The sequence below is a fragment of the Ictalurus furcatus genome, chromosome 25, assembly GCF_023375685.1.
Source record: "Ictalurus furcatus strain D&B chromosome 25, Billie_1.0, whole genome shotgun sequence".
Lineage (NCBI taxonomy): Eukaryota > Metazoa > Chordata > Actinopteri > Siluriformes > Ictaluridae > Ictalurus > Ictalurus furcatus.
The window spans coordinates 18,683,585-18,710,077 of NC_071279.1; the positions used below are offsets into that span (position 1 = coordinate 18,683,585).

Genomic DNA, 26,493 nt, shown 5'->3' on the forward strand with positions numbered 1-26,493 from the left:
GGTGCTGTGTGCAAAGATGATGTCTCTTGTGTGGAATGAGGAGAAAACTGCAGTGTGTAATCTCTGTACTTATCAAACTTTACGCCAGAAGGGAGCAGCAGTGAAGCGGGAGTTTCGGCGGCGAGTCTAATTTATTTTTCCCCCGCGCTGCTCGAGCTGAATTAAAGCACCGGTACACTGCTGAAAGATTTGAATGAAGTTGAGTGGAATGAAAAGTATAATATATATATATATATATATATATATATATATATATATATATATATATATATATATATATATATATATATATATATATATATATATATATATATATAGCACAAACATATGTAGAGTAGTACATTTCATATCCAGTTAATGTTAATATATAAAAAGTGTATATTATATATGAGCAGTGTGATGTCAGTGATGAAGTAGAAGTGCTTGTGTTAGTGGAGAGTGAATGTGAGTCTAACAGGAAGGTTTTTACAATTCAGTCGACATTAATATGAATGAATAACATTCAATAAGTTCATAATCTTACTTTAATCTTCAGAATGGAGTTCACGTGGGACACCTTACGAAGCTGAGACAGATGCAAGTGCGGAGGTTTTAAACAGTTAATATCAAACTATCAAACAACTAAGATACAAAACACTGTGGCAAAAACAAAACAAGGCAGCAGCGATCATTTAGACTACACGAGACGAGGAAGCTTCTTTTTGTTTTTAATGGTGGTTGGCAAACCACTAAAGGTGCATTACCACCACCTACTGGACTGGAGTGTGGGCAGTAGATTGGCAGGGAAAAAATAAAATAAATATTAAAAAATTATAATAGTAAAAAAATAATAATAGTAATAATAATAATAATAATAATAATAAAACAATACTGCATAAATAAAAGAAAATAAAGAGATAAATAGCTATATACTAGTTATTCATACTATAGCTTACTAAATTCTCTCACTTATACCAGTACTTTTTAAACAGTTTATTAAGGAGCAGTGCATTTCCCCATGTTTTCCCCAGCAAGTTCTCTAGTGTCATGGTTTGTTTTCCAATCTGCAGCTCTAGCTCAGCGCTTTCCTCCTCATACCTTTTGCAGTCTTCCAGCATGTGTTTCAGCATCTCTTGTGTACTCCAGAAGACAAGGAAGCCGTGCAAACAGTGGCTATATATACGTGTGCTGGTTAACCAGGAAGTGAATACAGGTGCAGGTGGTCATGTGACTCATGAGTATGGTGCAGTGGTTGCTGGGAACTGGAGTCCAGAGTTCCTTCCCTGATACATGACAATGTGTTCGTGTTATTTAGAGTAATGTGTTTTGTGCTGATGAGTTACTGTGAAACAACTTGTTGAAATGGAGAGAATAAAGTTTTTATTTGCATTTCTTTCAGAAGTGTGGAATTAATTATTATAAATTTAAAAGAAGGTATAAAAGTCAGAACTATCGGTATCGGTATCGGCCGATATTGTTCTGAATAATCGCTTATGGGTATCGGCTGAGAAATTTAGTATCGGTGCGTCTCTATTACGAACTACAAGCAACACGAGCGACTGGTCAGTTCCTGAGAGAATGTACGGTTAAACCTTGTCCCATTTCGTGTCGTGTTCCTGCAGGATGTTTAAGGTTGCAATAATAATTGCAATCATTTGATGTTCCTTTCGAAATTCACCAGTGCTGTTGTGTCACGCGTTTTGTAAACTTTACAGTGAGATCAAACATGGAATCATGGATGAATTATTATTATTATGATTGAACGTTTCTGCAGAAGCTTTGGGAAATGAGAGCATTTTTGTCCGTAGAAACCAGACAGATCTAATGGAATGCAGCTCATGAAGCGTCGTCCCTGAACATTTCATAACTCGCTCCGTTATATTTATGTGCGGTTTTCTCTACACGGTTTCACCAGGGTCAAGGTTATGTGCTGGATCAAAGAAAAGCCGAGGCAAGTTTAGACTCTTCCAAAAGTTTTTGAGTTAACTCTGACTTAAAAACACAGCTGGTGCCTCAGATGGACATCCTACCAGCCTTATTTAGACGCTGGACTTTGTGTGTGTGTGTGTGTGTGTGTGTGTGTGTGTGTGTGTGTGTGTGTGTGTGTGTGTGTGTGGGCAGAGTGATAAAAAGTTATTTGTGCAGTGCAGTCCATCCATATCCCAGACCTCATATACATTTAAACTGCTGGAGTTTTACCTTTCTGCTTTCACAGAGCAGGCGTGTTTCCCCTCACAGCACTCTTTGAAATGATTTCATTGACACACGTTTCATATTTATGAAAGACTGAAACACTGTTTAACCTTAAAACGTTTTCAGATGTGAGGAGCAGTGGTTTAGCGGTTAGCACGTTTGCCTCGCAGCTCCGGGGTTGGGGATTTGATTCCTACCTCCCGCCGATACAGGTTTATTATATTGCCGGTGTAGTCTGAGGCTCGCTGAGACTCATAATTGGCCTTTGTTTGTTTCTTTCCTTCCGTACCAGTATCTTACTTTCACACATAACTTCAAGCTAATTAACCAGGCTATGGAAGTTCCAGGATCTCGATCTCTCTCTCGATCTCTCTCTCTCTGTCTCATACTTCCATCCTCAAAGCACCCAGGGCATCTTTCATATTCTTCACAAAGGATTTTATTTATTTTTTTTAATGACTTTTGGAATTATACAGAGATTAATTCCAGAAATGAATTCAGTAAATGTTTCCTCCAATGAGCGAGGCGCTTTTTCTACAAACTCAGTCGCAGTCAATTAGCCTTGTATCGCAGCTGTTTTCGCGTTATCTCGCTGAGCCGCGAGCGCATTTCTGTTCCAATTAATCCTTGTTTTCTCTCATCAGAAACAAATGTGTTTTTTTTTTTTTTTTGCCCACTAGTCATTTTTGTATTGATTCTGTGTTTAGATTATGAACAGCCTGAAGTGATTCGTTTATTTAATTGAATATCTAGTAGATCAGCAGAACTTTGTTAGCACTGTGTTACTGTGTAATCTGATTTGAATTGAAGCTTTACTTCGTTGAGGACTTGGTCGTGATTGTTTTCAGAAGAAGTAATGATGTAGAGGTTATGCTTCTTCACTATAAGCACTGGATATGTTTCGTTCGTAAATGATTCAGCCACTGAGGTGAGGGGATCGGTATCGTTCACTATCAAGCACCGAATCTTTTCTTTCATTGCTGCTGTTGGGTTTCGCTACTGCGAAACTAAAATATAAAAGCCAAGGCGTTACATTTCCATACAGATCCACTTTATGATCTCTTGATTTCATGTAGGATCTGTGTTCAATTCATGTGAGAGATTCATTCCTCTCTCGTTCAGCGTTTGACTCTGTGAATCTTTCAGTGATGAACGAGATTCTCTCGTTCAGTAAATCAGTGTTTTGTTCAGTGAATCTTTTGTTCATGAACAAGATTCTCTCTACTCTCTTCGAGCAATTCAGTGTTTGAATCACTGAATCTTTTGGTCAGGACTGAGATTCCTCCCCATTCGCTCAGTGGTTTAGTATTTGAATCAGTGAATCTTTTGGCTACAACAAAGATTCGCTCATCTACCATTCAGCGAATCAGTATTTGAGTCAGTGAATCTTAAAGGTCATTTCTTTCTCATTCAGCACATTAGTGTGGTGGTAATAAGCCATTTTTTTCGTCATGGCTGAGATTCACTCATGTTGTGCTCAGTGAATCGGGATTTGAGTGAATTAATCTTTTACTCATGAATGAGAGCCTCTCTCATTCAGCGAATAAGTATTCAAGGTAGTAAATATTTTCAGTCATGGCTGAGATTCATTCATCTCAGCAGATAAGAATACGAATGTCCTAGATTCATCTCTCATTCAGTGAATCGGTATTTGACTCAGTGAGTCTTTCAGTCGTGACCAAGATTCATTCTTTCTCACTCAGTGAATCATTTATTTGAGTTAGTGAATCCTTTACTGTTTGACTGAAGTTTTGAGTCATAACAGAAATTCACTCAGCTCGTGTTCAGTGAATCAGTGTTTGACTGAATGAATCTTTCAGCCGTAACTGAAATTCACTCCTCTCTCATCATCAGATTAGTGGTTGAGTCAGTGAATCCTTTTAGTTGTTAGATTAGCTGCTCTCCTATTTAATGGATCAGTGTTTGACTAATAAATTAATATTTCAGTCACGACCAAAATTCACTTCTCTTATGCTTAAAAGATCAGTGTTTGCCTCAGTGAATCTTTGGGTCACAACTGAGATTCATTCATCTTATGTTCAGTGAATCAGTGTTTGACTCAGTGAATCTTTTGGTCACAAATGAGATTCACTCATTTAATGTTCAGTGAATCGATGTTTGACTCAGTGAATCTTTTGGTCACAACCGAGATTCACTCATCTAATGTTCAGTGAATCAGTGTTTGACTCAGTGAATCTTTGGGTCACAACTGAGATTCATTCATCTTATGTTCAGTGAATCAGTGTTTGACTCAGTGAATCTTTTGGTCACAACCGAGATTCACTCATTTAATGTTCAGTGAATCGATGTTTGACTCAGTGAATCTTTTGGTCACAACCTAGATTCACTCATCTAATGTTCAGCGGATCAGTATTTGAACCTTTTGGTCATTACCAAGATTCGCTCCTCTAACATTCAGCAAATCATTATTTAATTAAGTGAATCTTTCAGTAGTGACTGAGATTCACTTTTCTCACTTAATTCAGTCGAGTCAGTGAGTTCAGTGGAGTCTGGATTTACAGCGTTTTATTGCCACTACTATTGAACCATCTGTAAAGAAGACTGCATGGGTTATCATGGGTTGTTATGTGGGGGAAAAAACAAAAAAAACAGATGAGTTGTGTATATTTTTTCATTCAAGGCTCTACAGGGACTCCAAATGATAAACTACTGGAATGATATGGTTCTCGGTTAAGCAACTCCGTGCGAGAACAAATTTTGTGGAAAACATGTTCAATCTGCATCACAAACTTTCGCCCAAATCATTAGCACAGCTTGTGATTTAGGAGGACATTTTTACGGCACTGCTAATGCAAGCACCAGGAAAATATCTATTGATGAAATGATATTTAGATCATGAATGAGACCTCCTGCTTGCTCGGCATCAGATCCACGCTCTGTGTGGCTAAGTGATAGTTTAAAATCCTAGACAGAACTACCATTATCTCCGTATAAAATCGCTCATTTGGGTCGATCTCAGTGGCGCACGGATACTTAATAGCCGAGGTTGGATTTACAGGCAGTGACTCAACAGCTAGCCGGCTTTTATAGCCTCAGCAGTTTATTTGTGTAAGATAGCAGGGTGGCAGGGCCAGAGCTGTAAAAGCCTCGAGCTTCATATCAGGCCACTGGGGCGCACTTTAGTGACAAGAAAACCATCAGATATCTATTAATACTCCGCACCACACGCCATCGGAGCTTTCAGGAGGAACATGTTGGGGACGATATAGAGTGACCTTGTTTTAGAACAAACAGATTTGCTACTAAAGCAAGAACTCAAGTGTTTACTTCTTCACTTAATGTAATGTCTAGAGTTATTTCCCAACCTGCCAGCACGCCGATGCTGACCTCCATTTCAGTGTTATTTTGTTCTGAGAACCACCAGAGGCTCAGGACTTCCTGTTTTTCTCACAAGAACAACCTCTTAGACCCGAGTTGAAAATATCATCAGGTTACACCACAGGACTGTTGGACTCTGATCGCTCGAAGGTGTTGATTCGTTTTCTATAACAGAATCTCTGGCAGTAGCGCAGCTGCAAATCGCAGGTTTGTATTAATGCACTTATCGTTTCTATAGTAACAGATCATTCACAGGGACTCGTACGACAAAAAAAAAAACAAAACAAAAACAAACCCCGGGTGTGATCGTTGATGTGGTGTTTTCTGTAAGGAGACGTTTATGTAACGTGTATGGAAGGAGTCTCCAGTGTCAGCGCTGTGTAACAGTCAAAGGTAAAACTGTAACTTTAAGTTTTCCAGCACCTTCAGGACAGACGAGTTTACGCTTTCTAGTTTCTCTTTTTTGTGAAAGAGACAAAAAAAAATGGTTCGGAACGACGGAACGAGTGTTTAGAGCGACGTTTAAGTTTCAATTTGTTATTTTTTTGTCTGTGTATTGTAAATATCTTGCGGCCAAAATGATCTTCTATTGGTATTTTGATGCAATGAGACACATTGGTTTCTTTTACAAGGTCCCTATTTATTTATTTATTTATTTTTACCCATTTTACAAATATACACTACCTATTAAAAGTTAGTACACCCCTGTTCATACAAGGTCCTAATGCGTGCTGTTTTATACTGTTTTAAAATATTCATAATAAAGAAATTTACACAATGCAGAAAAATCAAACCACATTCGTGCAGTAATTTGTGCAGTCACCAAAAATGTGCGAAACAAGTGAAGTGTATGTGCTTGGGGAAACAAATGAATGTGTAAAAGCTACTGATTAAAAAATACATTTAATTCAGAAATAAATTTATACATGCGCATTAACTTTTTACTAACTGTAATGAAATTCATAAAATTCAACTATAAGCCTTTTTTAAAAAAAAAAAAAAAAATCTTATGTATTATCTTATGCTTACTATAAACAACGCGTACAAACGTTTGTACATTTCTGTTTTATAAATTCTTTATTGTAATAGTTTGAGATGCTGGAGTTTTGATTTCAGTGAGCTGTAAGCCGTAATCATGAAGGTTAAAAAAAAAAAAAAAAAGGGCTTGAAATATTTCGCTTTATGTGTAACAAATCTAGATGATATGAAATTTCTACCTTTTGAATTAAATTACGGGAGAAAAAAACGAACTTTTCCACGATATTCACTTTTCTTTCTTTCTTTCTTTTTTTTTTTGAGATGCGTAACTGATTCCTTTCAGAATATATATTTGTGTTTATTATTCTTCACATTTACATCGTTTATATGTACTGTATGTATATGTTTGTTTATATTATATATATATATAGAACAAACAGTAGATGAAAGGTTGTGTAGTGAGGTAAATAAATAAATAAATAAATTATAATAAACATTGTGGGGTATTTTTGGTCATAACTGGTATCATATTAATTAGAAAAAAAAAAAATCGAATTTCTTGCAGACTGTGAAAGGGTTAAGAATGTGTTCCGGTGATGGAGTTTATGAGTCGTAGTGTTTCAGGTCAGCAGCACCCGAGTGCACTGTGACCTTGTGTGAATTTTGTTGTCTGTGTAAAAGGAGGCCATAAATGTCACATTCGCCACTTCAGCTCCTGAATAAGTGGATACGCTCTTCATTTCAGTTCAGTTCAGCTCAGTGACCTGCAGATTCTCTTCTTATACCATAATACACTGCGAATCTGTATTCAGGGTGAAAACAGCAGAAACACGGGGCTTTGGGTGCTGTTTAATAAAATGCCGGCTAATGGGAAAAGTCCGGAATTTTTACCCGTATCTCTACCGACTGTAACTTCAGAGTCTGCTATGAAATCTGTCAATAAATAATTAGAAATGCACGATTACAAGAAAATCCAAATCCGCAGCTGTTCCACTGGAAATGTCTTTCCCAAGTCCAATGTGAGCTTTATGACATATGATTGTATTTGAAGTTGAGAAATCATTAGGCTTCCTGCCCACTCTGAAACCAGTGAATCTGGAATGTGTTGCGCTGCCTGTATTTGAGATCGGGCTCAAAATTTAAATCGGAAAGTTCGATTACGTCGCAGAATTTAGCAGCTGTCTTTAACCAGAATGACTTGCATTCATTTTCAGTATTAAGTTACTTCAACTAGGCCAGAGTCTACAAATGCTAACAAGCTAAAAGCCTGTTAGAGCGGAGTTAATAGGAGATTTATTACAGCAAAACAAAGCGTGTCCGTTCCAGTAAGCGGCTTAGTGGTTAGCACGTTTGCTAACTACTCACCTCCAGGGGTTGGAGGTTCAAATCCTGCCTCCTCTCTGGAGTTTGCATGGTCTCCTCATGCTCCAGGGGTTTCCTCCACGTACTCCGGTTTCCTCCGCCAGTCCAAAGACATGCGGTGTAGGCTGATTGGCGTTTCCAAATTGGTTATCGTGTGTGAGTGTGTGCCCTGCGATGAGTTGGAACCCAGGACAGTGTGTCCCCTGCCTTGTGCCCTGAGTTCTCTAGGAAAGGCTCCAGGCTCCCCGGCAACCTTGCGTAGGATAAATGGTGCAGGAAATATATGGGTGGATGGATTTAGAGTGTTATTTACTATGGCATGGGTTTTGAAAGATTTTTTGGGGGAAACAAATACACATTTCTCATTAATGTTTATTGACGAAGTTTACTGACTGGCTTTAGACGAACATAATAAGAGAGTTTAGAGTAAATGAGTTAGTCTGTGTGACTCTCTCTCTCTCTCTCTCTCACACACACACACACACACCTCTGTTTAATGGTGTCTGATGGTTTTGTGGGCTGATTTATGCATTTTAAACAGATGAACACAAAGTGAATTTTGGCTTGGATTTTGACACAAGTTGAGGGCTGACAGCCATTCAATTCCCAACATCATGTTGCTATTTGTTCCAGGAGCATTTATCCAGCTTCAACACACACACACACACACACACACACACACACACACACACACAAACACACACACACACACACACTTTCTTGGTCTTGTTCCAGAAGTGTATTGACAGTGTCGGCGTCTAGCCGGCACCTGATTGCCATAATGGCCTGCTTCCAAACTACAGAGAAATCCCATCCACCCACTTTCTCACACACCACCTGCTCTCACACCTCCACCAAGTTCAGACGCTCTCACTACAACGTGTCGCTGAAACCGAGCTGCATGGCTCCAGATGAAGATGTGGAGAGCTGAACTGTGTCGCAGATAAATAAGCCGGCGATTTTTCCCTCCCTGCGCCCCTCTATTGATCTCACTGCTACTGAATCCAACTCTAAATGCTTACTGAACAAAAAAGTTGAGAGCTGAATGGGAAAAAGAAAAGTGGAGTGGTTCTGGGAAAAGGTCCATGCGGGCAGTCAGGACTGACACATCATGAAGGGTTTTCTGAAGAGATATACATCCTTCGCTTCACGTACATCCTGTGCTGCCATGCTCGAAAAACACTCTAGAGGCTGCCAGATGATGTCACGTAATAATTTGCATGTTCAGTTATCCACCGTGATCATTTGCATATCCAACCACGTTACATGAGACAGGAAGATTTTTCAGAAGACATAAATGCAGCAGTGGTAGTGATGAGTTGCGTAATAAAAGGAAACCATTACGGTTTTATTACTGTAAATATCACCAGGGAGAGCGTTTAGATCAAAGAATAAAGATGTGTGCTGATAGAAAAACAATAATGATCAGTGATTAATTGTAGGGAACAATGGCGATCAGTGATTAGTCATTGGGAACAGTGATGATTGGTGACTGGTCATCTGAACAATGGCGATCAGTGATTAGTCATTGGGAACAGTGATGATTAGTGACTGGTCATCTGAACAATGGCGATCAGTGATTAGTCATTGGGAACAGTGATGATTAGTGACTGGTCATCTGAACAATGATGATCAGTGATTGGTTGTCTGGAATGATGGAGATCAGTGATTGGTTATCTGGAACAATGGTGATCAGTGATTGGTTGTCTGGAATGATGGTGACCAGTGATTAATCGTCTGGTGCAATGGTGATCAGTGAATGGTCGGCTGGAACAATGGTGATCAGTGATTGGTTGTTTGGAATGATGGAGATTAGTGATTGGTTATCTGGAACAATGGAGATCAGTGATGGGTCGTCTGGAACAATGGTAATCAGTGATGGGTCGTCTGGAACAATGGTGATCAGTGGTTGGTTATCTGGAACAATGGAGATCAGTGATGGGTCGTCTGGAACAATGGTAATCAGTGATGGGTCGTCTGGAACAATGGTGATCAGTGGTTGGTTATCTGGAACAATGGAGATCAGTGATTGGTTATCTGGAACAATGGTGATCAGTGATGGGTCGTCTGGAACAATGGTAATCAGTGATGGGTCGTCTGGAACAATGGTGATCAGTGGTTGGTTATCTGGAACAATGGTGATCAGTGATGGGTCGTCTGGAACAATGGTAATCAGTGATGGGTCATCTGGAACAATGGTGATCAGTGGTTGGTTATCTGGAACAATGGTGATCAGTGATGGGTCGTCTGGAACAATGGTAATCAGTGATGGGTCGTCTGGAACAATGGTAATCAGTGATGGGTCGTCTGGAACAATGGTAATCAGTGATGGGTCATCTGGAACAATGGTGATCAGTGATGGGTCGTCTGGAACAATGGTAATCAGTGATGGGTCGTCTGGAACAATGGTAATCAGTGATGGGTCATCTGGAACAATGGTGATCAGTGGTTGGTTATCTGGAACAATGGTGATCAGTGATTGGTTGTTTGGAATGATGGTGATCAGTGATGGGTCGTCTGGAACAATGGTGATCAGTGGTTGGTTACTGAGAACATCAGCTCATGCCAGTGTAACTCAGTCAGCTGTACACACTAGTGGTGATGCGATCTGGAGAGCCATATCCAGTGTAGGACAATCGCTATTGTCTGCTCGAAAAGTCACTAAATTTGCTGCTCGGGTCTAAAAGGTTAGCAACAGTGTGAAGATCATGTTCACAAAACTGTCACTGTCTTGGAGAACAGATTTACTGTTATTATTGTCAGTTTATGCTTTCTCATTACCCTTAACATGCTTCATTAGTTTCATCCTGGAGACAGCGTGGTGCGGAAACAAACACATGATCCAGTCAACATGCTCACTAAATTCCTGTGCCGAATTCAGTTTCTCTTCTCTCTAGGACACCAAGAGAAGGACAACCAAACAGGGGCGTGTGGGCGGGGCTAAAAATAGTGCAGAACCCCGCAGTCAAATGGAATAGTCAGAATCGAACTGTTTACAGGGATCTTCAGTGGTGTCGAGACTGCTGAACCTGCCAAACGCTCTCTCTCTTTAAATCTCCTTTTTCTACTGACTTCATGTCACAATCTTATCATCTATATCACATAATGCGTCATTTTATTCGTTTACCCACGCTGATGTTCTGATTGCTGTCAGTTCACTCTTCATTCCCCGATCAACGTAAAACTCGACAGCTTTAAGTTTGTCTAATCCCCAGATTGCTTCCTATTTGCTATTTACGCTCACTACATAGAGGAGCAAAATGTCTGTGTAGACTGCATGCTGTGCACTACACATCACTTCTTCATTTGTTATTGCGTCACCTGCATACCAGGACAGAGGTCTTGATGCATGTCTACCTTAAGTCTTGAGAGATGGTGAATTGAAGCGAGACAAGCTTGTGGCGCATAGGGAATGAGATAGAGAGCATGATAAATACATGCAATCATGTATCATGTAAGTTCAGTAAAATCCAAAATGGCTTCCTATTTGCTGTATACGCTCACTACATGGTGTATCACTTACACGTAATGGCTTTGTAGCGTCTATACGATACTATATATGAGCACCATGTGAGCTCCAGGTGCATCGAGTCACTTCACTAAATGTGAAATGTTGTTTCGCAAAGTTTTCCGTCTCTACTTTCATTAAGATGAAAGTATTGGCACCCACCCCTTCCCCGTATCGTTCGGGTCTCCTGCCACTGTTTAAACAGAACTGCCTGCGTTTCACACTCGATATTTTGCCCAGTGATGAAGATATGCAGCAGCACTGCACACGTTTTAACGTCAAATTAGCGTAACGTATGTTTTTGAGTAAAGGTTTACTACCCCGAGGTGTGGTTACGTGATGGGAAACAGACACACGGACCTGTGGATTAGCCACTATGAACGTCGAGCGGCTGTGAATTATAAGTTTCGCTCCCGGAGGATTTAAGAGGCAGGTGATAAATGTAAGGATGGGAACTTTGGTCAAGTTGTAAACAGCTTCCGGGCAGCAGAAGCAGCATTAGCGAGGGATTATCCATGTGCCACTGTTATTCCAGCACCCGTTAATCCCATGACCTAAATAAATAAATAAATAAATAAATAAATTACAGTAATGGTAGCTTGGAAAATAAGACGTGAAACTGTCCCACGATTGCAGTGTATCTCTAAAAGCAGATGGAGGATGATGTGCGGTAGGCTGGTGTAGCTTTTTAAGTGTGAAGGTGTGTGTTGCTGCTGGTGGGTCTCTGTGAAACGCTGATTGTGGCGCCTCGGGAACAATCAGATACACCGGCTTCATTTGCTGTCACTTCTCGACGGAATTCCTGCAGTGCATTTCAAGCAGACGAGTGCATCGGCGGTGTCAGTGTCTGCTTCCACATGGGAATGGATTTTTTTTCTCCCTTCCTTTAAGCATTTTTTTTCTCTCTAACCGTCTCAATTCCTCCCCTCGCACACGCACACACTGCGTTGACCTCTGTAAAAGCAGCAAATGCCAAACCGCGATCCACGGCCAAGTGTGAAATTGCAACAATCGCAGCGGTGTGTCGATCTGACAGCGAAGGGAGGAGCGGTGGGACTGCCTCGTTCTCCTTTCCGCTGACATATAGAGGCCACGCTTCTCAGTACCACACTGCTCACTTCCACTTTTTGAAGTCTGGAGATATTTCCCACTTTGAGATGCTCAGAGTAAATAAATAAAAAAAAATAACAACATGGTTGCAGATATGAGAACAGGTAGCTTAGCAATCCCCAACAGAGCTACTTCTCTCTCTCTCTCTCTCTCTCTCTCATCTCTTTGTTTATCATCTCAGATAAGCATAACGGTGGCGTACACTTTAAAAAAAAATGTAACCAATACGTTTATTTCTTGCTGCAGTGGATACCCGTGTTTGTCGCTCATATCAATAGCGTAACTATGTAAGCCTAGCAGAGTGTAAAGGTTAGCGCAGCACTGCCAGTACTTGTTTCGTTTATTCCTCTATACTGAAGAATACATTTCTTGATTTGACAGTTGCAGGAAAAGCGGAAGAACAAGAACAGGCCGGATGTGATGTCAAGAAAAGGAGATTTTAGTACTACTGGTCGTATTTACAGACATGTCTAACCCAGCATGTTTCCTTCCCCTTCCTGATACAGCAGTGGTCTGCCTTTGCTAATGACTTGCTCGTGAGATGAAGGCATGATGTTTTTAACCGAATTTATACAGAACGTTCCTCGTTTTAGTCGCGAAAAGTGCTAAACGTCGCGTTATCAATACATCGGAATGTGTTTTCACCTAACTTAATGCTTTTTTTCTCTCTCTCTTATCATTTAGCCCCAGCAAAGGACTTGCACTGCGTTAAATGAATCCCAACCAACAGGAAATGTCTACCTTCATGGATCGAAAGCGTTTACATCAGCACAATTAAGAAGCGAAATACTGTAGAATGTGTTTATCAGTGCTACTCTGCTCTACTACAGGTCGTTAAGATGTTTAAAAACGACTTTATTCTGAATGGCTTTCTCCGGCTGGGAAATGTATTCCGTCTGATATCTACGCTCCGTTTAGACGTGCTACGGGTCAAATCTGCTCATGTATAATTAAAATGCAATAATCATTTAGACAATAATGCTTTTACTGCTGATTTATTTCCCCCCGCCAGCATCGTGTTTGGCATCGAAGCTGAACATGATGTTGTAACTTTTTCTTTTTTGTTCTCTGTTTAAAATGTCATCAGTCCAAAATCTTCGATCATGACCATTCCCAGCAGCCGGCGCACCGCTGCGTCAGGGTCACATGACCACCCTCGCCTGACGCGCATTCCGGTTAATGAGCACCAGCCTGTACAGTATATAGTCACGGTTTGCACCTCACTCTGTGTCTGGCTTTGTGTTCCCATGTTGTCACGGTATGTCCAGGAGGGTTTTTTTTTAGTTTTTTAATCTAACCCAAAAACATTTCTGGGTGTTTTTCACTTGATATCACGTGAAAAAGGTTCTGACATGATTTAACTCAGTTTAAAATAAATAAATAAATAAAAATTACCTCACAAAACCCTGCCATTTTAACAGGGGTGTGTAAACTTTTAATTTCCACCGCATGCAGGGTCTTATCTCAGTCAGAGCCGGTCTGCTGTGTTATCGACTCTAACTGTACATTAAATATCGTATGTACGTGAATAATCAATACACCTAAGGCTGTCGCTCGCTTCTGTTTTGTGAAACGAAAACAAAGTGGACGTAACATAAAAACGAACGAGATGCTAGACTATTTCTTCAGCTAGTATTAACCGGGTAATTATTAACTATTAAAACCGATGTTAGTAGACAGACTAGCTATCTCTTTCTAGATACGTGTTTTCTGTTGCTGTGTTTTGGAGCTCGTTGCTGTTTCGTGATGGTTGTTGATGTTACTGGTTATTAAGGAAGATACGACATACTTTCGACCATTATGTGAAGTCGGTGCACCGTACGATTCCGTCCTGCGGAAAAGCGACGCAAGTCTAGGGTAAATGAGAGCTCGGAAAACGACGAAAATACTGCTATTGAGCATGTATGACACAAATGGGGACAACGGATTTCCGCGTTTTCGTGTCAGGTAGGTCTGGAATTTCACCGCAGGGCAGTTGTGTGATGTTCTGGAGGGGAAAAAACGCTGGCATTTCTACATGCATAGCAGTGTTTCTTAGTTCCACGTCACCAAGATGTGTATGTCATCGATCACATTTAGTGTGAAAGATATATAACAAACCACACCGTGTGATCTCACATAATACACGGTAATAAAAAATCAATCAATCAATAAATAAATAAATAAAACCCTGCAAACAGTGTGTTTAGTCATCAGCAGGCTCCCTGCTCTGACCAGAACCCTTTCGACAGTACTTCTGGGAGTGAGATGAAAAGCTTCCTAAATTAGATGAGTTTAGTAATGTAATAGCCGGAGGATTAAAAGACAGAAAACCAAGAAAGCAAAGAAGGAAGCAAGAAGCTTGCAGCTCAACGTCTGTATAAAGCTATGAGAGTGAAGGATGTGAATCCACACTTCCACACTTCCACTCTTCTGGGAAGGCTTTGCACTAGATTTTGGGGCGTGACTGTGGGGATTTGTGTTCGTTCAGCTACAAGAGCGTTAGTGAGGTTGAGGTCAGGCGCTGATGTTGATGTGAGGAGGCTCCAGTTCATCCCAGAGGTGTTCAGTGGGGTTGATGTCAGGGCTCTGTGCAGGACACTCGAGTTCTTCCACCGTCTTCCAACCTTCACACACCACGTCTTCACGGAGCTCGCTGTGTGCACAGGGGCGTCGTCATGCTGGAACAGTTTCCTGGCCTCTGAGTTCCAGTGAAGGGAAACTGTAACGCTACAGCATACAAAGACGTTCTATACAATTGTGTGCTTCAAACTTTATGGCAACAGTTTCGAGAAGAACCATATATGGGCGTGGTGAACCACATGAGGGTCAGGCGTCCACATACTTTTGGCAAAATCTGATTGTTGCAGATTTTACACCAAAATGTTGCTAAAAAAATATTATAAAGTTGCCAGGTATATTGAGAATCAAATCTTTAGGGCTCCAAGTTTGTTTTGGGTTTTTTTTTTTTTTTTTTGTTAAATGTTTTCATGTATTTTATGTTATGTGAGGTATACAGCATCCTTGGATACTCTGAAAGCCACTTATAAATAAAATGCTCTAATTTAATCATTAAAATCACAGAAATATCACATAGAACCTCCTCATAACTCCCTCATCACGTCCTGTTGAAACTGACTGGCTCTTGCTTTTTATGATGCAATAACACGTGCCGGGTATGGATTTAGTTCTAAATAACCATTTTCGGTAGAATTTTCAGCGTCTGTTTGTTAAAGGTATTTGACAAATTTACACGCGTTGACCAGTCGGTGCACGTAAACTCATTCCCGTGAAAAAAAAAAAGAAAGAAAAGAAATAGTGTCTTCATAAAAATACTCAAGTTCTCTGAAATTGGCTTAAACAAATGTAAACCCGTAGAGAGGTGCAGGTCTGTGAAACCTCCAGAAAAGCTTCCCACAGCTAAAGAAGGTCAGCAGTTACAGAGCCAGCTGAGGAGGACTGAACTGCGGGGGGTCACACACACTGTCATATCCACATGATGGATGATGCGCTGCACCCGGGTCTGCTTCGGCTTTTATTTGAAAATCAGACCGAAAACTAGACGAGAACTGGAACAGGTGAACTACCGAGACTCTTTCCAGGGATTGATGTATGACTGCGATGTTTACAGAAGATCTAAAAATATACTGCATATCTAAATTTATATATATATATATATATATATATATATATATATATATATATATATATATATATATATATATATATATACATTTTACAATTCACATACAATAGAAAACATTCAAAGAGAGAGAGAGCGAGAGAGAGAGAGAGAGAGAGAAAGAGAGAGAGAGAGACAGAGAGAGAGAGAGAGGGAGAGAGAGAGGGAGAGAGAGAGACAGAGAGAGAGAGGGAAAGAGAGCGAGAGAGAGAGAGAGAGAGAGAGGGAGAGAGAGAGAGACAGAGAGAGAGAGGGAGAGAGAGAGACAGAGAGAGAGAGGGAGAGAGAGAGACAGAGAGAGAGAGGGAGAGAGAGAGAGACAGAGAGAGAGAGGGAGAGAGAGAGACAGAGAGAGAGAGGGAGAGAGAGCGAGAGAGAGAGAGAGAGAGGGAGAGAGAGCGAGAGAGAGAGGGAGAGAGAGACAGAGAGAGAGAGGGAGAGAGAGACAGAGAGAGAGAGAGGGAGAGAGAGCGAGAGAGAGAGAGAGAGAGAGAGGGAGAGAGAGAGAGAGAGAGAGAGGGAGAGAGAGAGAGAGAGAGAGAGAGACTTTGAATGTAAGTATGGGAGCATTTCCATCTCTACCAGGGTAATATGCGTGATATACGGTATGATCAGCTTCTTCAGTGCTACACCAGAGGACACTGGAGGAATCTGATTAAATCATTCCTCAAAAGAAGCGACGGCTTTAGGACACGTTCTGCTTCATCCCTCCATTTCCTAAATATCGAGTCCTGACAGTGACCTATGTGCCACGTGAGCATGTTTTCTCTAAAGCTAGGGACGTAAACAGGAGAAAAGGGAACCGATTACACCTCAGTATGGCACAGAAAATGATTTTCTCGAATAATAATAATAATAATAATAATAATAATAATAATATTGTGGTATATTCATGTGTTTGTTTATTTGTTTGTGTTCATTTATGCACGCTATGACGTTGATATATTCACACAAACGCACTCAAACTCATTTTTTCCACGTCTCTAATCTTCTAGTGTAGCTGATATTACAGAATAGCAGCTATAAAAAGTAACATGCAGCAAACATTACGCAGCAACAGTCTTTATAGGCTGATAAAAGCATGAGCACAAGCATGTCTTGCCTACAGTGCCCTGCAATAATATTGGCACCCTTGGTAAATATGAGCGAAGAAGGCTGATCTTTTGTTAAAAGAATTCACAAAAATACTCTGCGCTCCTGGATATCGAACAATTGCAAACACAACACAGGTTTATGAAGTAGAAACTTTGTTAAATATAGGTGTGCAACAATACTTTACTTTGTGCTAGCGCTCTTTGCCAAGATAACAGCTCTGAGTCTTCTCCTATAACGCCTGATCAGGTTGGAGAATACATGGCGAGGGATCTGAGAGCGTTCCTCCATACAGAACCTCTCCAGATCCTTCACATTTCGAGGTCCACGCTGGTGGACTCTCCTCTTCAGTTCACCCCACAGGTTTTCTATGGGGTTCAGGTCAGGGGACTGGGATGGTCATGGCAGGACCTTGATTTTGTGGTCAGTAAACCATTTCTGTGTTGATTTTGATGATGTTTTGGATCACCGTCCTGCTGGAAGATCCAACCACGGCCCATTTGAAGCTTTCTGGCAGAGGCAGTCAGGATTTCATTTAATATCTGTTGATATTTGATGGAGTCCATGATGCCATGTATCCTAACAAAATGTCCAGGTCCTCTGGCAGAAAAACAGCCCCAAAACATTAAAGATCCACCTCCATATTTAACCGTGGACATGAGGGACTTTTCCATACGGCTACCTCTCTGTGTGCTCCAAAACCACCTCTGTGTTTATTACCAAAAAGCTCGATTCTGTTTCATCTGCTTTTTAACTGCCATTTTAAGGACTAAATGGCACCATAATGATCATAAATTAACCCAGAATCTTAGACTAAAAATGTTTTTTTTTTTTTCAAAGATTATTTTATTAACTACACTACTGACAGGTAAAGACGTTATGTTTTAGGGAGAAAATGGGATGCTGTTGTCAGAAAACAAGATCCTGAATTGGAAAACTGTTTGGCAGCAAAGAGATTTCACGTGTAGCTGCGTGCCATGAAAGATGACAAGAGGGATTGGAAGTGACAAGGCAATAATTCAGAGTAGAGACAGGACAATCTCTGGTTTTTGACACACACACACACACACACACACACACACACACACACACACACGGACTATGTGGTGTATCATATGAGCAAATTGTAAGATGTGCCCCGTCTCTACAGGATTGAGAAATAGTTTATGCACTCAATAATGAAAGCGCCGTATTGCACCCATGATCATGTTTTTCCACACGTGCTTACGTGAATAATACGTGAATATTACGTGAAAAACACATGAATGTGAGTTTCAATTTGTTATTCCCCGAAATTGCACGTGTCGAACTCAGATAAGCACACGTGACACTCCGTGACGAATGTGTGATCACGTGAAAATAAAATCAACAATGAAAAGAAAAAAAAAAAGTGAAGAATAATCAATAATCTCTGTTTACATGCTAGTTTCTTAATCAGGGTATCGTCTTAATCGGATTCATATCGGATCATCGTCGTCCGCGTAAACGTACTGAGTGATGCGTCTCAGAGCTCCGGCTTTAACGAGTGGAAAAGTTTCAGTAGAAAAAAGACACGACGGATCGTTCCGGTTTTGTTTTGTTTGGGGGGTTTTGCAGCACATTGTGTTCGTCACGGATGAAGAGCTTTCTTGGCTTTCAAACAGAAGAATGCAGAAGCAGCAAACGAGAGCCGTGACAGGACGAGTCCGGTAAGAGACTTTCTGTAAATTCCATCTGACGCTCATTCAATTACGCTGTTTTACTCTCCGGACCGAGGAAGAAATGCACCAGAAATTCCGCAGAGAAGCTGAATTCATTATTTCTCGAAAGGATAAGAGTGCTCACTTATTATACAGAGTTCTCGGGTGCAGAAGTATTCACCCCCTTTGAACAGTTCCAGATTTTGTAAGCGTTGCGTCCGGGAACGGAAATGGACATGTACATACAATTGTACACAATAACGAGGTGGGGTTGGGGTGGGGGGGGGTGGAGGGGGGGTGACAACGACATAAGTTAAAAAAAAATTGTTTACAGTCGTACCACAGTGCTGTCGAAATTCTGGATTCTGATTGGTCGGAAAGTGTTCGTTCATTCTCTAGAACAGCAGCTCTGACACTAGATTTGTAGATGTCCTGATTGTACGATAAAACATGATCGGTTGGAGCGAGGACGTGCCGCGATTGGTCAGTGCAATCAGTGTGGCGGTTATCTGATTGACAGTGGGCGGAGTCCGACTATTTGTGGATTTGTGTGCACTCTTGGCGATAGAAATGTTTCAAAATCCACAAACGCACAGGACGCCATCCATAAATGAGCGATTGGGAGTCCGAAGAAAGGAGAAGAACGCTGAGGCTCACAGGAAGCCGGAATCTCGCAGGAGATCACGTCAGCGAGCTCGCAGCGAGGGAACGTCAAAAACTCCGATCCAATCAAAGTGCCTTCGATGGGCATCAGCCTCGTTACAGTGTTCCTGAATTCCCGTCTCGGTATGGCTCTCTAACCCACACACACATGGGTACAGCATGCACGGTGGCTGGTGATTGTAAAATAGATTCAAATAATCAGATACACAGCAGCGTGTCTAATCTACTACTAGTGTGTCTGATTAGACAGGCCTAAGTGGTCAAGCTACACAAATGAAACTGAAATAGCAAACAGGGCAGTCCTCCTTATTAAATATCGGAAGCACTTTATCTAATAAACCTGTGCATTTACATGACACACGCTACCAGCCAAAAGTTTGTACACCCCTGCCTGTAGAAGGTTTTTTTACAATTCCCGAAGATATTAACACGAATGAGATATCACATAGACGTTCTAAATGTTCACAAGCATCGCAGATCCTCCTCCGTATTCCTCATTTTTATTTTTCCATCTAAACGTTTCATTTGGGTCTCGTCTGACCACAAAGACACAAAGTGTAGCTCTGGTGAGGTTTAGTGAGGGTCAGGGGTCGTGGTTTTGCGTTTTGTGGCTCGCTTTCCGGAAGAGCTTCGTCCGATCAACGTCTCGTTACCGTTGGGTCTAAAAGCTCATTTTAAAACACGGACGACTCTGTCAGACTCAACGAACTCCGAAACTGTGATCTTTGGGATCTCATCATCCTCCGTCTTCTTGCGTTTGTGATATACGCCTGAAAGAATCTCAGGCTTTTAAAATGGTTTATTATTTCAATGATTCTCCTTAACGTTATTATTATTATTATTAATAATTTAATATCAATCACCTGACCTGTCTGGTCTTTTTTATTTTCTCTCTACGGGTCCATACGGGATTTCACAGAGTTGGTTTTTTTTGTGATCATTACGGCCAAAATCGCTTGTTTCTGCTGCAGGTTTGTGTTTTTTTTTTGTTTTTTTTTTTTTGCTGAAAGCTACTCAAATTGGCAAAATTGCAATCGCACGAAATTGTTCTGCGCGCTCTTTCGCAGCCATGTTCGTCGGTAAACGAGACCTTTTTAGCTGTACTCGTGTTTGATGCTCCGGCCGAACTCGCGCGTCGTGATGACGTCTTGTGACGTCACGTGTACGGCTTACGCGACTCCAAAGTTGACCAGAGACCCGCGGCTCTGAAAGAAAGTACTCTTTTACGCAGCACAGCATTCTTCCCTCTGCCTCACTGCGCACGCATTTCATATGAGTTTGATTTAGCTTCGAAGGACTTGCAGGAGGAATTCACCCTAAAAAGCTGTGGTGCAGTCGACTGTGGAAATCATTTTCAGAAAACAAAACACACTTAGCCGCTTTGCTTAGCGTCGGCCTCGCAGTTTCATCGCCACAGCGACCGCTCACGAACGTGTTATTCGACTAGTCTACGCAACAACTAACTTCTCGTCGGAATGAGAAACGGAAAACACGGCTTGCTTCAATTCACAGCGTCGCAGTTTCCCGAGGAGAAAAAGCTTCATTTTCTCCAAAACACCAGAAGGAAACTATTAGACGTACGAGATGCACAAAAACCCCCCACAACAATCAGCGTGTACGGTCGCAAAATACATCGCTGTCACAACATTCCCCAGGAGCAGAGGATCTATTTGAGGGATTCAGAAGAACACAATTGGATCTGACAACGCTGACATATGGTTAATGTGTCTGAGTGGTAAAGACTCGGATAAACAATAGTGTGTGCGCACACACACACACACACACCCAGCATGAATAAAGCTGAGAATGAGATCCAAACATGCATCCAGGACTAAAAAAACCAACAAACTAAGGTGCCAACAAAAGACATGCAGAGAAAATGCACAAACAGGAAGTAGAAACAGGAAGTCAGTGTGAGTGGTCAGGATAACCTGTCTTTATCGCGTCATGTTCGGATCTCCGAGCTGTTCTGTGGCTGGATGGAATAAGCTGCATGAACATTATACCAGTCACAGTGTTGCCAAAGTATTTTTTTAACTATAAAACTCTCTCGAATAGCCTCACAGCCCGTTTGTGTGGAGTCGCACGTTCCTCCCGTGTCCGAGCGGGTTTCATCTGCGTTCTCAGGTTTCCTCCAACCTCCAAAAACACTGTCGGTTGTGCTCAATTGACCGTGTGTGTGAATGAGTGTGTGAGCATGTAGGTCTATATGGTGTTGAGTGAGGATCTGATGTCACATCCAGGGTGTGTTCCGACCTCACGTTCCCAGGATAGACTCCGGATCCGCCGCCAGCCCGATCAGGATAAAGCACGTAATGAAAATGAAATGAATTAATGAGTAATGTTAATTGTGTTCTATTCATTTCTTGCCATTGATGTAGCATCTATGTGTCCTGGATCTAGAAGGCTTAAGAAGAAGTCCTGGATCTAGAAGGCTTTGTAGAAGGACTGCACTAAAACCTATGTTACGTACTGAATTACTGCAACGTTGTTAGTGTAACCCATTTTGGACAAAAATAACCTTATTGGGAACATTTAATATGAAACCCAAGAGTGCTATGTCCTTAACAAACCTACCAACGGTTTAGACTACATCATAACACAGCGCACTACTGCCATCTAGTGGCTGCTCGTGGAATTACCGAGTAATGATCTGAGTAAGAATAATACAGCAAGGATATTTAATTAGTGCATTTGCTGTCAGTTTCAGATCAGGGACCACCTTTAGCACATTTTACTGTTTTATCTCTAATAAGATGTGGGAAACGTGTTCTTCATTCAAATCAGGTGGTGAAACACCAAGCTAGGGGTTTTAAAGCCTCAACTTTTTGTCATCGATTTCATTCTCATGAATTATAGAGCACAGATGTAAAATCTTAGTTCCGTGTGTGAACGGTAAACTCTCCTACGGCACTAATCGTGGGGTCTGAGAACTACATTTTTTTCAGTTTCACTTAACTAATCACCTGCTCTGGCTAACATCTGCATGCGGTATGCTAGTGCTAGCTAAATGTAGACAAAAGAGAGATTCTAATCACCTTTATCTAGTAAAGTGCACAGGAATGTGTGCATGCTCACATGCTGGAATTTCTCCATTCTCTCAAATTCGAACACAATTTGTTAACGCTGCATTAATGACAGTGCGTATGACCTACCAAGACAAACAACAACAGGAAAATTCTATCTTTTAAAAAAAAAAAATGCTTCAAAATGAGTAATTCTGGAGTTTCATATCACCTTCTTTAAAGAATAAATATCCTTTTAGATCTGTAGATCTCTCATTAGGCATGCACTTTACATTTATTACGAGATAAAATGATTATTTCAAAGAACCGGAGCACAGCGTGGGTCGAGTATGTGATTTATTTCCTGTATTATATATCCATCACACTCACTGAACGCACTTTACACAGGAATTTAAATCAAATCTAAAACAACAACAACAACAACAACAACAACAAAAAATCCTCAGCTGCACATTAGATTTTTAAATAAAATGTCATGAGCGCCATGCCGACCCCTTTTTACAACAACTTCCACAAATCATCACGCAAAAATAGGTAGTAGAACAAAAAGCGGTACGGATGATCGCGTGTCCTGTTTAAGTGTACAAGAAAAATCTTTGTCCAGAATTTAGCAGCAGGAAGAGGAGCAGAACTTTTCTCTTACAAAAGTGAACAAATGTGCAAAAAAAACCAAAAAAACAAATCACACACACCATTCAACCCTGTATTCAGATTTCATACCTTATATCCAAAGTGAAATCGATCCCAATACAAAAATATACATGTGTAAAAAAAAAAAAAATTAAAAAGAAAGAAAGAAAGAAAGAAAAGAAACGGGGGGGGGGGGGGGGGGGGACGACAATCCACGTACTTAAAAAAAAAAAAAAAAAAAAAACACACCTAAAATATACACAATTCAAATTTTGTTCTGGAGACAGGATTAGATAAAATAAAGGATATACATTTTTTCTGTTTAAAATAAAAAAAGAAGGAGGATTCAGAACATTTCAGATGAAAGACTTTAACAGAAATGGATGATGGGAGTCGATTTAAAATTTAAAGCAAAGACCAAAACCCAAACAAAAGAGTCATTTGAAATCCTGATATCCGTGGCTTTGAACTGCCTTTTGCCCGAGGGCCGTCAGGAGCCGAGTGGCGTGTAAAACAGACTGTCTGATTTCACACACATGCAAATGTCCTTGAGCTGCAACCAAGTGGTCAAGTCAAGTGGGGGAACAAAAAGGAACACAATTAAGATGCATGAACTGCAATTACACCGTAGTGGAGCGGAAATAGCAGAAACGACCCGGATGCCAGACTCGAGGCGAACAGAAACGTGTAAAAACCACGAGCTGCGATGGTTAACCCGAGGCGTTTAAAGAGAGAACTTTACCCGTGGACTAACGGCACGCCGTGATGCAAAGCCCTCTTCCACATGTAATAAGTGGAGCGTGGAGTGAGAGGAAAGTAAGACCTGAACTCTTTGAACGTAGGGAACGATTTCTCCTCAAAGCGCTGCTGGAGAAACAGTTTCGCCTTGGCCTTGAAGTTCGCCAACGCCACGACGTCCATCACGAACGTCCGCTCGTTGTGGTCGGTCTTGTCAGAGAGAGGACAGTGTGATGGGGAGAATTCGGGGCTGGCGTCGATCATGTGGTTGGTCAAGTACTCAGCATTTCCATGGAAAGGAAAGCTTCCCTGATTTTCCTCCTGCTTCAGAATATCCGTCATGGCGTCGACACACTGCGCTTTATCGGTCTCCAAACTCGGATCGGGTTCTTTCTCGGCTTTCTTATACCTCCAAAGCCAGTAGTAATACGACGATATAGATGGGAACTTGAGCTTGAATTTGAACAGCAACATCTTGGACTTCTGGACACGTGCTTTGGCTTCCTCTCGGAGTTTCTTCTTCTGCAGGTAGATCAGCCGGAGACTCTTCCGACCGCACCTCGAGAGACGGACTCTCGGGATTACTCTGGGACTCGCCAGCAAACCCGGCGGCAACAGCTTCCCCTTCGGATTCTGGCCTTTATCCGGATCCGAGCTTTCTTCCCTGCTTCCTGAGAGATCTTTGAATGGCGTGAACAGCAAGGCTTCCCTCCTCCAATTGTAGTAAGTGGATCTAGAGATTCCGGGGAATTTTCGTTTGAAGATGCGGTAGGGAAACGACGTGTTGGTGGCTATGCAGTTCTGGAGGCTTTTCTTGGCTTCTTGCATCACGGCTGCATTCTGGAAGCGATCTCCTTCCAGTTTCTCAGCCTTGAGCGCCAACATGCTGGCGAAGGTCTCCTGCACGGGCTGCTTCGTGCTCTCCGGAGAGGACCAGTAGTCCTGCTCGTTGCTATCTCCAGGGCTCACCTCTCCGGCGGAACCTCCAGAACCGATACTTCCAGTGGCCATGAGTTCATGTTTCCAGGCATAATAAGTGGATCTGGAAATTTCTGGAAAGAACTCTCTGAACTGGTTCTGGGGTATGAGCTTGCCTTCTTTGTAGCAGGCCTGGAAAAAGTGTTTGGCTTCATACCTGGCGACTGATTTCTTATGATATTCCATGCTCTGCCTCCTCCAGCGATAGAAGGTGCTCTTTGTGATGTTGAACTTGTCTTTCAGGGTGGAGTAGGACAGCTGTGAATCCTCATTTATCAGATCCAGAGTCTTAACTGATGACAACCTTTGCTCACTCCCTGGACTTCCGATTTTGAGATCGCCGGCATGAATTAAGGCCACAAAGTTGCGCGGTTTGAAAACGGAGCCAGCCTCAAGCTCACCGGACCACATAATGTGGAGGGTCAGTGGCTCAGAGTCCTTGGGCCACGTTCTGGGACGGATTAGGCGATTGAAATAGGGCCTGATCTTGAGGTTATACATTGGATAAACGGAGTAGATGTTGCACTGGAGGACGGAAGCCAGAGCGTAGACGTGCCACATGTTCGCAAAAGAGCTCGGAAAGCAAGAAGCCTTGACGTCAGCATCAAAGATGGCCTCCAGAACCTGCGTAGGCAGCTTGAGCATGTCTTGTGATTCTTCAGCACAGAGCGAAAATCTGGACGCCTGCAGCATGACCTTGGAGTCGATCATGCCGCACAAGTAGTATTGTTTCCACAGGAGCATCTCCACCACCGTCCTGACCTGCAGCTCCAAGCTCAGGCTCGTGGAGCCCACCAGAAGCATGCTGGCCGCGTCAAACAGCAAGTTACCCTCCCCTCTGCACACCAGAGGAAGCAGGCCGGCCGGGGCGTCTGCCGGGTAAAGTTTGTGAGCCACGGCATCGATGCCCATCCAAGAGGAGATCTCCGAGCACAGCGCTGTCGGGAGGAGAAACGGAGCGAGGACTTGCTTCACCTCAAGGGCCACTTTGATCAGAGTATCCAAGCCCACGGACTCGGTGGCCTCCTGGAGCTCCTCCAGGACGGAGAGCACCAGCTCTTTCCTCTGAAGCATGCCTGCAGCAAAGAACACAAGGGGAACATGGGATTGGCATGGAGTAGGATGAACAATGTGGACAAAAAAAAAAATGGTGTGTGCATTGCCACTCTCTCATCAAGATTAAGATATTCAATTACTGCAATATATTCAACCAAGACATATATCTATCTAATTTTATATTTATATTTATATTTATATATATATATATATATAAAACCAATATATACATCAACTGGTGATGCTTCACGAGTAAAGATAACATGATAACATCTTTGGAGAACATCAGATTAGACGGTAGAGCTGACGTAAACAAAAGTGCAAACATTTTCTGAATATATGCGAATATGAGACTCTGGAGGTAGAACACACCTGTGGTGAATCCAAACAAACAAACAAACAAACAAACAAACAAACTCCAAAGCCCCAGATTTCTCCACATATATTCAGAAAACTTTTATGCTACACATTTAAAAACAAAATGTATTTATTGCTTTATTG

General features: G+C 41.6%; 1 protein-coding gene across 1 annotated transcript; it reads right to left on the bottom strand.

Moving 5' to 3' along the window:
* Positions 1–23,518: 23,518 nt before the first annotated feature.
* vrtn (vertebrae development associated) lies at positions 23,519–26,019 on the bottom strand. Its single transcript, XM_053613728.1, has one exon. The coding sequence runs from the start codon at positions 26,008–26,010 to the stop codon at positions 23,959–23,961; it is 2,052 nt and encodes a 683-aa protein (XP_053469703.1). The 5' UTR covers positions 26,011–26,019; the 3' UTR covers positions 23,519–23,958.
* Positions 26,020–26,493: the final 474 nt, after the last annotated feature.